Raw genomic sequence first — 15,987 nt, 5'->3', positions numbered from 1 at the left:
TTCGATATGATGATATCTTCAGAAAGCCACTTTCTTGGGAACACTTGGACAAAAAATGCGGAGATCGTCCGAGAGAAATATAAACGGGGCTTGATAATGTGCAATCAGAGAAGGAGAAATTATTTCGGACCGGGGCCTTCTTGCATCTGATCCATATTCCTATCCAATTCACGTATCCATTGACCAGCTTCCATGCATTATATCAAGCCTTTGGAACAACCTTCGTTATTTGGGCTTTAAGAATTAAGAAATCAGACAATTGGTTCACTTTAACGAAATAAAACGATTAGTGAATGTAATAAAAAATTAAAAAAAAAATTATAGAGAATTTTTTTTTTTGAGAAAATAATGATTAAACATGAGCATATCTATGGTCAACATTTTAGGAAAACTTGATATGAGTGTGAAATGAGCATTCCTTAATAAATATTGTGGATTAGATTATATTTCAAATAATTTAGAATAAAATTAATAAAAATATACATATTGATAGATTTTTTCTCTAATCACCTCTGATCTAAAATATATATTGATTTCATCTTAATAAACGCAATTGAAATCGTAAGACACCTATTAACATGTTATCGAATTTTTCTCCAGGCAGCAAACAAACGTAAACAATAAATTCAAACTATTAAAACTAATAAAACAAATCTTTTAGAAGCATGAAAGAAACTTATAAAACAATTCGGGGTGAGATTGAAAATTTTGAGCAAGTTTGGCAGGAGTACAATTAACTTTCTACTGTATCATATATCTAGTGGAGGTGTATAGTAGTGAAGAAAAGTGCGAGGCAGGAAATCAAATCCATCTTTTCTCCCTCTTCGCTGCACTACACTTTCTCCCTCCCATTTCATTATTTTATTTTTCATAATTTTCCGCCATTTCTAAACAAATTAAACATCATTTTATACAAACCTTCGTAAAAGACGTTCTCAGCGTTTTCACCATGCGCTTCGACAGTCACCTGTAAGCTTTTTGCATCTATACTTACAATATTATGTGTGTATTTAGTCAGGACTTAGGGTTTTGATGATCTCCACTGTATTGTTTGTATTTAGCTGTTTTTGTGTATGTTTCAGGTATGATGATGAGAATGACGAGCCGGTGATGTGTTCCGACGACGGCGGCGGTGGCCGGCGCCGTCGATCTCCGACGCCGGTACTTTTGGAATCAAACCACCGAGAACGCCTCGTGAAGAGTGCTGGTGATGCGGACGTGAAGGAGATGTGGCGTACAGTGGCTGGTGGTGATTCTGAGGTTTACTTCACTCTAATTTCACACAGAGAGAGAGAGAGAGAGAGAGATTTATATTTTGGTGCTGTTTTGTTTCAATTCATTTCTGGCTTTTTTTTGTAATTCATGTGGCTTTAGTTACTGCTATTAATATATTGAATTTAGTATAGTTTGCTTAGTTGTATTTGGTTTATATGGACTTGACATAAGATTTTTTGCTTTAGTTGTTTTGTATGATGCTGTCTACTTAAATAAACAGAAAAACAGTAAAACACAATGACTTAAAACTCTTATTCAAATCCTGCTACATGATTTATACAGTGAGATGGGTTTGTTTGCTTTCGAATTAGTTAATGCAGCATAGAGTCATGATTTTGTAAGTTGTAACGTTATGAGAAATGTATAGCTATTATACAGATACTGTGTTTTAGTACTTATATTTGTTTTAGGATGATCGTGAGGTTGCTAAGATGGTTGATACTGCTTATTGTTATGGAACTGACACCAAACAACAGTCACCTGGTGATGCTCCTCAGGTATGATACACTTTGTTTGAATTGGGACAAAATGGAAAGTCACAACTGTCAAATTTTGTTGTGTTTTGTACTTTTGAAATAGACATGAGATTCCTTTTCTTGGTCAGTTTATAGCAAACGAGTAATTGTAAATTGCCTAGTGTGACTTGGAGGTCGAATACCGTCTTTGTAAGAAGAAATGTTTCGAAGATCTTCAGTTGGTTCTTTTATTTGTTTTGATGACAGCAAGAAGATATTGCTGAATTCACAAATCCCTTTAACAGGGGAAGGAAGAAAAAGAAACGTGAGAAATCTGCTGCAGAAATTGCATTGCTAGTTGAGCAAGTCCTGGCCGAGCTTGAATTTGCTGCTGAAGAGGATGTACTACTGAATATAGAGTCAAAACCTGCTGTAAACAAACTTATGAAGCTGCCTTTTCTTACAGATGTCCTGTCGAAGTAAGCTAGCTGTCTTCTTTCTTCCTAAGTTGCTTAACATTGTTGCATCCCTGGTTTTTATCCAATTATTATTTCTTGGCTGTAGGAAGCAGCTTCAACATGAGTTTTTAGACCATGGAATTTTAACAGTTTTGAAGAGTTGGCTTGAACCACTTCCAGATGGGAGCCTGCCGAGTATAAATATCCGTGCAGCAATACTGAAAATTTTGACTAATGTATGGACATGATTATCCCCATTTATGTTATTTTTCACTAGTACTAATTTTTTACTACTAATATTGCTGTTTTTGGTGGTATCATTATTATTGAATTTATTGTTATTTTAAATACTATTTCAAATATGGTAATTGGAAACATCTGTTGTTGTGCACTCTGATTGCAGTTCCCAATTGATTTAGATCAGTATGAAAGAAAAGAGCAACTGAAGAAGAGTGGTCTGGGAAAGGTCAGTCCTCCAAAATAGATCAATGTTCATTTATGGGCAATTGGCATACAGTATGTTATTCTGTTTTGTAAACGAATCATATACATAACTAATTAACTTGTTTTTTCCTTGAATTTGTCTCAGGTCATAATGTTTCTTTCAAGATCTGATGAAGAGACAGCATCTAACAGAAAAGTTGCTAAGGAACTGGTTGACAGTTGGGTAATATTTTCTGAAGTTGTTCCCTAAAAATTACGCAACAGTCTCTACCAAAAACGATTGACCTTTTGCTGCTGCATGAGATATTCGCTTAAAGTCATGGTGTCAATATTAGAACTTATCAGCTTTTCAACAATAATATATTTTATGAATAAAGTGGCACAACTTTGAAATTATTTATAACTTTGCAGTAATGTATCTGTTAGAAGTTACCGGTAGCAATTTGTTCACGTTGTAAGATGAGAGTTCCATTTTCTTTCTTTTCTTAGTACACGTGCCAGTGTTTTTCTTCTCTTTTTTCCCCAAGTGCACTTAAATTATACAAGTATGATTCTGTTTTGGCTTATATATGCCGATAATTTGCACTCGTGAGTCGTGACTTATTTTTTTGATCATTCAGAGTCGATCAATCTTTAACAAGAGCACTAGGTTTGAGGACATGAGAAAGTTTGATGATGAGAGGATTCTGTTACAGGGGGCTTCTGGCAAAAGGTAGTTATTATAACAGTTCATTCTTCTTGTATATTGATTTTTCTTAATTACAGATCTGTAAAGTAAACTTTCTAGAAGTTATATATTCGCCTGTAAAGCTATATATGCATTCCAGAGATGATGATATTAATGTAACCAACTTTTCACAGTATTTAACCATGACATATAAGATCAAACTTAACCGATTAGCTAGTTAGTTAAGCATTATGCAAAAATATTTAGTTTATTTGTTTTCGAATTAATATGGATAACATAGGGAATCAAAGTGCGGCAAGTGGTCCTCTAGACAGCGTACTTTCAGGCCTGAGGCAATGCCTTTGGATTTTGTTGTCCGCCCTCCGTCCAAGATTGATCCTGACCTAGTGAGGGCCCGAGCTGAGCATGTGGTGCAGGACCAGTGTCATCTCAAGGTTGGTTCCTTTCAATGTTAATACTGGGTTTAAAGGTGGGAAATGTGCTTTTTATCTTCAACTACTAGATTGTATAAGGACCTGAGAGCTATCTAAAATTAAAATTTGTTAAATATGCTGCATCAACCTGTCATTCTGGTGACGAAACAGAAAGGTGTATAGAAACATTAGATTAACTGAGAGAATTCTGGTGATAAAATTACTACACCCATGCATTCCCCAGATAAAATACAGTGCATAAGATAAATCATACACAGTAGATAGGGCTGAAGCAGAGGACAATAAACAAAGAGGTAGATAAGTTTCCGCCTTTTTAGCATTTGCATTGTTGCTTTACCAGATCTCTTATTACTTAATCTGAAATTGGTATTGTAGGTTTGCTTGAGAGATACAAAAATGTATATCTTGACTAATTTAATGGATCTAATTCCTATTGACTTGTTCTTGTAATGTACCTACAAGTGTTGATTGATTCACTAAAGCTCTTCTTGTTTTATTTCTCAGTCGCCTTATCTTTGATCAGTTCTAACCTTGAGACTGATTGTATTACTTATTTTAGATGAAAAAGAAATTGGAACAGTTGAAAGCACCGAAAAGAAAGCAGCTTCAGGCGACGAAAATTAGTGTGGAAGGCCGTACAATGGTCAAGTACCTGTAAACTACCAAGGAGAAAACCACCAAAGCTACATAGATAATTCTCTGCAAGTGCTTAATCCACATGTCTGTAAGGATCGAAAAGATACATGCATATATGAACCACCAAGTTACAAGACAATAGCCTATGCTTCTACCTTTAGTGCCCTTGCGTAGTGGTAGATGGAGATTACAGTGTCGATCTTGCTTGTAAAAAAAACTAAAAATTCAGGTGCTTCCACTTATAAACTATGAATAGGTTTATTCTAGTACCTCTGTTGGTGGCTTGGTGCTGATTGTCCTTTTCTCTTTACCCCTCAATCTCTCTCATGATCCATTGTGCATATTCTTCAACCTGTATGCATGTTTCCTCTTACATGATCCACTTGAGCTTCCACAATATATATATATATATAGGCTCATGATCAAATAGAAACCAATCTTAAAATAAAAACTAGAAACTAATATAAGTTAGTGATATTTTCAGTACAATTTAGTGATATTCTCTTTAGAATTTAGTGATATGTGTTGCAGGAACTAGTGAAAACTTAATCTCCAGATATGTTCCAGCTTAGAATCTTCAGATCTGTTCATGTTTTCGATTCAGATGGTGGTGATAGTGGTGGAGATGGTGGAGATGGAGGAAAGATGATTGTAGCGGATGTTTGGGCGGCTTGAAGTGTGGGGTTGGAGCGTTGCTGGAATAGTGGCGGCTCCGCGTTTGTAGTTGAGTCGAGGTGGAGAAAGAAGTATGAACGGGGTTGAAGAAGGTTGAAGCATCGATTAAGATGGGGTTGGTGAAGATGGAGGTGTGGAGGTTGTGTTGTTAGAGAAATAATGGAGGTAGAGGTGGTGGTTATGGAGGGGGCGGGCGACATAGAGGTGGTAGCGGTTATGAAGGAGGCGACGACGGAGGTGGTGGTAGTGAAGGTGAGGTTGGTGAAGATGGAGGTGGGTTTGGTGAAGATGAAGGTGGAGATGGAGGTGGAGATGGGGTTGTTTAAGAATTTAGTGGTATTTGCTTTAGGATTTAGTGATATTTCAGCTTGGTTTTTAGTTTCTAGGATAAGGAGGTTTCTATTGGAGTAAAAATATAGAGTCCTACTCCAATAGAAACCAAATTAGCCTAAAAACTAAAAACCAGTTTCTGGACAGTTTTTTATCACTATTTTTAACTACAGAAATCACTAATTTGTACCTAACATATCACTAATTTATATATAACATATCTCGCGGATATAAATATATATACACACATATATGCAACGTATATGACCATCATCTTCACCCAAATCGTAATAATAGACCTCTTACCACCATTACCAGACGTTTTCATGACTTGCCACTATTGTATATCATCACCAATAGTCACATACACTTTCTATCATAACTTACAAAACTAACGATTACTTATCATCATCATACAACTTCTTTTGCGGCTTCCTACCGTCAATAACCTTCCTACGGATGAAATTGATCATCTATAATCGATTATCAATAGTTTAGATAAGTAGATCTTCTCAATTTTGATAATAAAAATCGTTGTTTATATACTATATAAAAACAGTGATTAGTGTAGTATAAATTAGTGATACCCGCAGTTATAAATAGTGGTAGGGAAACTGGTTTCTAGTTTTTATTTTAAGAGTGGTTTCTATTTGATCATGAGCCTATATATATATATATATATATATATATATACACTATTTTTTCATCCCCAAAGATCGACTTGGATATGATTTTTCTTATTTCAATTGAGTTACTGGGGAATTCAACGAACATGAAGGGAAAGTGCCTGAAGAAAGTGTCTTAACGAGACTATTTTTACAATACAATAGATTTTATAATGTTCTCCAGCATAAAATATAAAATTTCAGAGTTCTCCGATTTAACCGTGGCTTTCATGTAACCCAGCCCCTCTATCTAGTTGTTCAGATGGTACGTGAAAGCTGTCAAATTAATGGGGACAGGGATCTGCATGCTAACTCGGGATTTTAGTAAGCAGTTCTAGAAGTAATTTATACATGTGTTCTGTTCATCCTGAACGCAACAGAAGTATCAGACCTTCTAGATAAAAGCAAGCCCGTATCGTATATTCGTATGAACCCAGGAGGAGAAGAATTTTAAAACATTTCCAGGCATTTCGACAAGCTCGATATTTGCGGCATGTGACCCACCTGCGTGTACTGCGGACATGCGGGCGTTGAAGTGCTTAATTAATGATGCTTAATTAATTATTTTGAAATACAACTAATTTCGCTGCACAGGGATTAGAATTTAGATTATCAGTTTAAATAAATCAAATTCACAACATATATCAATGAGCAAAGATCGATCATTCTACTTTACCTAGCTATATCACACTCCACAGCCACGTCACATCAATACTGTTATGTGAAACTTGCGCACGCCAATGTACATGCACAACAATGTTGTTATTAATTAAGAATCGATTATGTTTAATTATTGTAATTTTATATTATCAACTCCATGCATCTAGTTAATGAACACATGCAAAATTAATCCCAGATCGAGAGGTCGATCACTTGGTAATTACAAGTACAAGTTCGAGAATAATTAAACAAAGTTGCATCAACACTCGATCTCAAAAAACTTCTATAAAAGCAGCGTAGTTCCATCCCATTCTACCATCCCAAAACCATCAAGCAATTAACAGAACACACTCCTGCAATATAACCTAAACAATTCCAATCACTACAAGAAAAACGGGTAAAAATGACCGGCTAAATATGACCGACTACAAATATGACTGCTCGCGGTCATATTTAAGGTCAAATCAAGAAATTTACAAGTCAAAGCTAAATATGACCGGATAAATTTGACTGCCATTAAATATTACTGATAGCGGTCATATTAAATGACGGTCATATTTATCCAGTCATATTTATAATGTCGGACCCACAAAATTTAGGAGGAAAAAAAATTTATGATGACGTCACTAAATTTGACTAGAATCGGTCAATAATAAAGGCGGTCATATTTATTTTTTGAGCGGGAAATTTCCCGCAAAAAAATTTAGAATGTTTGAAAGCTAGGTTTGACCGATTTCGGTCATATTTATTAATTTGACCGACTGTGGTCATATATACAAGTTTGACAAAAATCGGTCATATTTTATATTCGACCAACTTTAGTCATAATTAGTAATATGACCAGACGCAGTCATATCTGTAAGCGTGAAAATAAGTACCAAAGTGTTGCCTTTGTGTTTTTAGTTTTCACAATTATTTGTCTGGTCCCAAATGAAGCCCGTATATATTTTTTAAAATTCATTTTCAACGTTCCATTCGTACGAATATTATATTCTTGTGATTTTAGTAATGTGAGAATTTACCCGTTTTTGTTGTAGTGAATGGCTCATTTCAGCTCCACCTTTCTACTCATATCAACCCTAGCAATCGTTTTGTTCGCAACACCCTCGGCCTCACAAGGGACTCTTTTGAATCTGCCAGCAGCCAATCTTAGTAGCATCACACAGCTCCAGGTCTTAGGCTTTCTGGCCTGTCCATTCACCTCAATCCCTTTATTAGGTGGCATCCTGGGGAGCTCTGGAGTTCCTGTCAGTGTCAAATGCAATGGCATCGACATTGGCAGTCCCAGTGCTTTGACAGATGCATTTGGATTTTTTTCCATTCCACTCACTGGATTCAATCCCACGGCTCTGCCCGCGCAACCGATATCATGTTCAGTGACCATTAACTTCCCCATGAATGGAAGTAGTAACTGCCAGACGTTTCCTTCCACGGGAAGCCTTCAAGCACCACTTAACTTTGGGAGTCTTCTTCAGAACGGGCTTGGCAGTCTAATTGCTCTCTTGAATCCCGGACCATTTCAGTACCGAGCTTAAGCAGATTCGTCTCTTTTCGGGCTCTGTTTAATTAACCAGTTCTCCACGTCAAATAAAAATGACCTAGCTTGTACTGCTTTCTACTTTGAATGTTAAGCTTTCTCGCGTCCTAAATTTCTTCGTATGTGATGATCACATGCATGTAACTGTACGGTTTGTATATGTGTTTTAATTTTTCTGAGAATAAAATGAGAACTGATTATACGTAAGCTAATTATCTGCAATTAATGTTGTTTAAGTTACTAAAGCAGACATTTTGTCATCTTGATTACCCTAAGGGCTAAGAGCAACTCATCAAATATGGTTGATCGCCCAAACTTTTCAGTATAATAAAAATATTTTTTCATATTCCCATTTTGTACATCAATTGACACTTTAATTTTAAAAATATACCTTGTGCCCGTAAGAGCTGCCAATTTCTCGCTTATAATATTTTATTAATAATTTTGAATCACAAATAAAATTAGTAGCATATTTTATGATTTGCCAATTTTATTAGTTTGACACGTAATAAATTTCTCAATTTTTTTTTCATATTATCTCACTTCAACAAAATTATTAACATTTATTTTTTTAAAATACTGTAATAGCTGTCGCATCGAAATATCAACTTTTATTCACTATCTTTAATTTATACATGACCGTGACCACAAATATTTTGTTTATACTTGGAATCACAAATAAAATTTACACCAGAAATTTATGAAGCATTAATTTTGACACCGTTTATTATATCATTTGATATCCTGCTGACTCACAATTTCTATAGAATGCTAATAAAAAGTTGAGACTAAAATAGGAGTTGTAATTAAAAAAAAAACTAATTCCTGATAAAATTATTACGAAGAGATTTTTCTGCTTGTCACTCAAATTAAATATGCAATCAAAATATTTAATCCAATAAATTATCTAAAACAATTAACTCCATCAGTTATCTATACTATACTATACTATAATAAGCGTATAATTTTTAATCGTACAAAATTTTGGTATGGTCATGTTTGTTATAACTACAAGTCTTCAGAGTCCAGCATGCAGAGTTCTCGTCTTGCATCATTAAACAGTTTTATAAACACATGTGATGTACTTGAAGATAAACACTCCACCATTATTTTTTTAAATATAATTTATAATTAATTAAAAAATAATTTTTTTTATTATTTATACTAATAATTTACAATACAAAAAAATATTGTTAAAGCTAAATTTATAAGAGTAATATAATTGAATAAAAATTCAATTCTTTAATATTAAAACACTAATAAAATGATGTTATAATTTGAATTATATATAATAAATTCAAAATTATATAGTGTGCACGGGTTTAAGGCTGGTAACTAATTACTAGCCAACCCGATAAAACATAACACTACCACAAACGCAATTTGCTTGTCATTACGAAAAGCATACTACTCCCTCCGTTCCAATTAATTGTGAATTTTATACAGTTTCTTTTTTGGGACGTTCCATCAATTGTATACATTCCAAAACTAAAAGTAGTAAACTTTTATAATATAAAACATCATTACACCAACTACTTTTTTCCACTATCTCTATTCTATAATAATATAAACACTATTACACCCACTACTTTTCTCCACTATCTCAAATTTATTATTAAATATAAATGAGTCCCACCACTATACCCACTTTTCATCCAACTTTATTTCTTACCCAGTTTCTTGATCTCCGTGTCCCAGCCATTTGTATACAAATGACTGGGACGGAGGGAGTATTTACTTACTATTCCCTCCTGCCATTACAGCAAAAAGCAAATAGAGTGATATTATTATATTAATATCATCGGATCTTTCAGGTACTTGCATATATACACATTTACTTTATTTATAGAGCAGTGGTAGGTAGACATAATTGTGTACAGAAAATTTGTACATAATGATGTGGCAAGTGATGTGGTGGGTTTTAATTGGGGTGGTTGGTGTAAATACAGGGGGCCATCCAATTAAAATCCGCCACATGTCATTATGTACATGTTTTTGTACACAATTATGTGCACCAAGCATTTTCCTTATTTATATAACACTTCACACACACAACAGCATGCATGTTATATAGGCGCCCGCCAATGTTTATATACACAAATCAGTAAATCACAACCCTATTAATTACACATATGCATGCATGTACGAGGATTGATTATTTACTTATATACTTATATTTTACATTATCAGCTCCATGCATCTTGGCCCATGACTTAATGAACACATGCAAGATCAATCTGAGAGATCGATCACTTCGTCACAAGTACAAGTTTGAGAATAATTAAACAAAGTTGCATCAACACTCGATCTCAAAAAACATCTATAAAAGCAGGGTAATTCCATCCCATTCCACCATCCCAAAACCATTCAAACAATTAACATAAAACACTCCTCCAACATAACCTGAATCACTCCAATGGCTCATTTCAGCTCCACCTTTCTACTCACATCAACCCTAGCAATCCTTTTGCTCGCAACTCCCTCGGCCTCACAAGGGACTCCTCTAAATCTCCCCGCAGCTAATCTTAGTAGCATCACTCAGCTCCAGGTTTTAGGGTTTCTGGCCTGCCCATTGACCTCAATCCCATTAGTAGGCAGCATCTTGGGTGGCTCCGGAGTGCCAGTTAGTGTGAAATGCAATGGCATTGACATTGGCGATCCCAGTGCTTTGACAGATGCGTTTGGATTTTTCTCTATTCCGGTTCCTGGATTCAATACCTCGGCTCTCAATCTACAGCCTCAGCAAATTTCATGCTCGGTGACCGTTGATTTTCCGTTGAGTAAGCCGAGTAGTTGCCAGACATTTCCTTCCACCGGGAGCCTGCAAGCACCGCTTAGCTTTGGGAGTCTTCTTCAGAACGGGCTTGGGAAGCTTATTGCTCTCTTGAACCCCGGACCGTTTCAGTACAGAGCTTAAGCAGACTCGTCTCTTATCTGGCTCTTTTAATCAATGATCAGTTCTCTACCTCCAATAAAATTGCTCTAGCTTGTACTCAGTATGTTGCTTTGTGTTTGCAGATTCGCATTGGTGATACTCACATGCATACATGCATGTAACTTTATGATTTATATGTTGTGTTACTTTTTCTGAGAATAAAACGAGAACAGATTAATTAGTTGATCGTTGGTTATGCGGTATACAGATGCAATTAACTTGCATGCATGTTTCTCGAAATTGAAATGAAAGATGAATTAATGAATTTATTATTTTTAGAATGAATGACTTTTTTGCATCCAAATACAAACTGAAGGACGATTTTTTCGGCTCAAAAAATTTATCATTTGAGTTCGAGACATGCGAAGAGATATTTTCGGAGATTAAGAGAAAAGCATATCCGCACTTATCTTTCACCCAAGAAAATTAACGGTGCAATCGCCAGAAAAAAATAACATAATAAGCTTCTATTACACCAAATTAATGAATTCAAAGTAAGAGAAAAGTAAAAAACACAAGTAATATAAAGTTTTGCTCAAAATTTAGGGAGAAATATTGTAATTACATAATAAATTTTAAGTTCGATAACCCTATGCTTAGAAATACAAGCTGATCGAATTTTGAATTTTTATAAAATTTTAATATGTTTCTTTTTAATTTGTAGTGATTTACAAAACATTTTATCAATCTCTGAAATCACTTTCTCATTGACATGTATTATCATATTAAACTCAATAGAGCCCATCAAATTCGTGAACATGACCTTTAAATTAGAGTCGGAATCCATATGAGTGTGAACAAATTAGGGTCGGAATTGTGAATACTAATTATAAGAGCCAGTACTTATCTGGAATTGTAACAATAATAAGAGAGAGTATATATCTGATATCCCGATGCATATATGCAGTCTAGTTATTGTCAAAACTTTACGTAAAATACAATACTACTTCCTTCGTTTCCCTCCACCTGACGAACACAGTACACTCCCTGCAATCTGCATAGATGTGCATTACATAATAATTAATATACATGCATGCTGATATTTAACTAAAACGTGGCTACTAAATTAATGTTATTTTTGACAAACTCCTTGCATCTCGGATGTACACATGCATGAGGAATACGAGAAGTACCCGATCGATCAGTATGCATGTCACGTGCATGAGATCAGCATTAATTCTACCTGAACCAAATTTAACCCATACCATATTCCTGAATACCTAACTAAGCAACTCCTTCCAATTGGTTAAACCAGCTTCAATTCTTAATGCATGTTTGTCTTACCTTTACAAGAATCAAATTGGTTAAATAGGTAACTTGGCTTAACTACTTAGTTTGACATGGAGGTCAAAAAGACATTTCACTGAATTATAGTATACATGATGATTCAGATACAAGAAGTTGTCTTATTGATTATTATTCAGATACGAGCCACAAGTTACAGACACTTGACATGGTACACAACTAGAAAGATACATGGATATTGAGAAGTGACATAAGTTGAGAAATGAACTCAGGGTGAGCCGGCCAGGCTGCTCCGGTCACCAAATTTCCATCAGTGTAGCAGCGACTAATTGGATCAGGTTCTAACCATGTTGCACCAGCCAAGACCACATTCAGTTTCACAGCAGGGTATGCAGTGCATTTCTTGCCCTGTATCCAGTGCAAATAACAAGTTCAGAGAAACTATACAGTTCAGTTCTATCGAAAGCACAATCATATCTATCAAGAATCAAGGACAAGTCAAAGTCTGTGACCTTTAATCACCAGGAGAATGCCATATTAGGAGTAATAGCAGCACACAGTTCCAAGGATAGAAAAATTGCAAATTCAATTTACACATTCTGACTTGCATTAAGAGAAAAATTTGCAGTACATATGTACAGTATAACAGTAATGAGTTGAATAGAGTACCTTGAGGACATCAGCAGCTGCCAAAATTTGTTGCCCGTGGCAGATGGATGCTACTGGCTTTCGGGCTTCCATAAACTCCTTCACCAGTTTGAGGACAGTCTCGTCTAGAACCAAGTATTCTGGTGCTCTGCCTCCAGGAATAACAAGAGCATCATAGCTTGAAGCATCTAGACCTTCATAAGTGGCTGTTAGCTTAAAAGGATGACCTGGTTTCTCACTGTAAGTTTGGTCACCCTCAAAATCATGGACAGCTGTTGCGCATATATCACCCGCCACCTTCTTGGGACAGACAGCATCGACATGACAGTCAATAGCTTGAAGGGCCTGAAAAGGAACTACCACTTCGTAGTCTTCCATGTAATCCTGTAGAATACATGTAGTCCAACAATAAAGAAGGTTCCATATTCATAACTTGGCAACAATACAATAAACTTCTTTAGCTTATCAATGTGAAGAACTCTAGAAAACAAGTCAACTGGATAAAAAAGATTGAACTGTAAAGGCCAACATCAGAATGCAAAACAGCTATGGGATTATAAGTAGAAAATATGATCTCATCTATTCTTTTGCTTATAGGTGGCACTAAATACTTGTTTGAACAATCAAACTACAATGCAAGAGTGATCAAAATAATCATACTGAAATAAGGTAAATGACTCTTTTAATTTTTGGATTACATAGTTGGTGATTGGAACAGTATACTAAGCATGCCTGTATTCATAACTATTCGTAACTTAAACAAAACTCATACTATTAACACTGCAAGGCTCATAGTTTGTACTGCAGACGAAGTGACTATGACTTATAACAACGTATGAAGCCTCAACCTTTTTTCTGCAATACACCAACAACCAACTGCATAATACGAACATATGTTTGCAAGCACAATTTTGAAAGTTATCATGTCCTAACTTGAGCAGGGAAAAAATTCAGTATTCAACTAACCCCGCAGAGAAACAGAATCTTTTTATTTGAGCCGGTTATAGTGCCACCTAATGCCTTGATAAAATGGTGGATGTACTCTGGATGGGCAGTATATGTAGCTCCAGTGATAAGATTGCCATCTGCAGTGCATTTATCTAAGGTATCTGCTTCAACCCAATGAGCACCTGCGGAAATGAGTACTGGTTTCAAAGTGGGGTATGCAGTGCACTTCCGGCCTCTAAGTATATCTGCAGCTGCTAGAATCAGCTGCCCGTGGCAAATAGCAGCAATTGGCTTTCCAGATATATAATAAATTCACCAACTCCTGCACAGATTTATCCATCGCTTGATATTCAGCTGAACGCCCTCCTGGTATCAGTAGCCCATCATATTTGTCGGCTTCAATCTCATCGAAAGTTGCATTTAAGACAAAATTGTGACCTCTAGACTCAGAGTAGGTCTGCCAATAACAGGAGAAATGATAGAGCTTCAGGAAGCCTTTTTGTTATAGTTAATAAATCAAATGCTTTGAGTTTGTTGTTAAAAACTCATATATATAGTGCTACTAATCAAGCTCCTCGCCTTTGCTTACTTTCTACTTCCTTATATCATCTGCTTAAAAATTCACTCTTCTTTTAGTTCTGAGTGCAAATTTAACAAAAGTCCCAAAACAGGAAAACCCCATCTTTGTTCTTTGTTTGAATCAAGCAGTATTTTGGGGTGTCTTTATTCTTATGATTACATTTAAAAACTCCACTGATGCAAACAACAAATGAGGGATATCCGCTGAATTACAATGTCCGGGATAAGATGCAAGCATATTGAGTATTATGGTATAACTAGCGCTGTTACAAATGAGGCATATAATATCCGCTGAATTACATGTTCATTATTAAATATTTCAGCTTCGGGACATTAAAAATCTCGGTTCCGCCAATGCATCAAACTACTTAGACTTTTCCAGATATCAACAGTTATAAAAACAGGACTATTGTAAAAGACTCAAAAGAAGAGACAGAGACCTGATAAACAGAGCCCTGCTGAACAAGAGTGGGACAGATATCACCAGCTTTCTTTCTGGGACAAACAGCATCAACTGATACTCCATATGCCTGTAATGCTTGAAACGGGACCATAGCCTGTATAGTAGCATCCAATCCATAACTATATTATAAACTAAAACTACTAATTCTAATATATACTCTGTCTTTAGGTTGTTTATGTACTTAGACTCCTAGTTTCATTGGCCCGGTTTTAGACAAAATTAGAAGTTACGTGTGTTGGTTTGATCACTAAAATTTGTTAATAATAATGTTTGGTATTTACGATTGATATAGAGGTTGATCCAAAAAAGCTAATTCTAAAAAAATTTCTTTGAAAGTATGAGGTTTTTTGTTTGTGTTAGAACTATTTGCCGAACAGTTTTACGAGAAACTGTTAAAGGTATTTACTAACAATTTTACGAGAAATTAGTAATTCAATTCGCTAGTAAAAATATCTATTTCAATCAGTTAGTCAAAACATCTTATTTAAGCTAACCGTTAATTCTCAAACATGGTCATAAATTATTCTAAACAAAAGTCTTCTGAACAAAAAATTAATATTGAAATATTTATAAGAAAATAAATTTTAAAATTAAATTCTATATACACATATAAAGTAATGCATAAAAATCGTAAAAAAACGAGAGCTACGGAGTGAACAAAATACAGATGATCACTTACTTCCCAGTCTTCCATGAAATCGCCGCATAGCATAAGAACACTCTTGTTCACAGATTTAGAGCTCGCCATTCTTGTGATTCTTTTTCAAGATCCAAGTTCCCGTGTGAGTGTTTGAAAGAGTTGTGTATAAAGAGTTTACTACATAAGTAAATATATACTCGTAATCAACGATAAAGTCAGCTGTATTATAATCTAAAATATAATCTCTGGCGTAGCCTCCTGGAAAATCAGAC

General features: G+C 35.2%; 1 protein-coding gene and 1 pseudogene across 1 annotated transcript; one reads left to right on the top strand and one right to left on the bottom strand.

The window, feature by feature from the left end:
• The first annotated feature begins 779 nt into the window (after positions 1 to 779).
• LOC108207024 (protein IWS1 homolog 1) lies at positions 780 to 4,656 on the top strand. The gene is made up of 10 exons (XM_064088366.1): positions 780 to 969; positions 1,083 to 1,260; positions 1,686 to 1,772; positions 1,998 to 2,209; positions 2,295 to 2,424; positions 2,592 to 2,654; positions 2,778 to 2,855; positions 3,253 to 3,344; positions 3,601 to 3,754; positions 4,314 to 4,656. Exons 1-10 carry the CDS (start codon positions 950 to 952, stop codon positions 4,410 to 4,412), a joined length of 1,113 nt encoding a protein of 370 aa, XP_063944436.1. The 5' UTR covers positions 780 to 949; the 3' UTR covers positions 4,413 to 4,656.
• A 7,859-nt stretch (positions 4,657 to 12,515) lies between these two features.
• LOC108208141 (protein DJ-1 homolog D-like) lies at positions 12,516 to 15,952 on the bottom strand (annotated as a pseudogene).
• Between the last annotated feature and the right edge of the window lie 35 nt (positions 15,953 to 15,987).

This window comes from Daucus carota, chromosome 2 (genome assembly GCF_001625215.2).
Source record: "Daucus carota subsp. sativus chromosome 2, DH1 v3.0, whole genome shotgun sequence".
Taxonomy (NCBI): domain Eukaryota; kingdom Viridiplantae; phylum Streptophyta; class Magnoliopsida; order Apiales; family Apiaceae; genus Daucus; species Daucus carota.
Note: the sequence above shows the minus strand (reverse complement) of the source record. Positions and strands in the feature narration are given on the sequence as shown.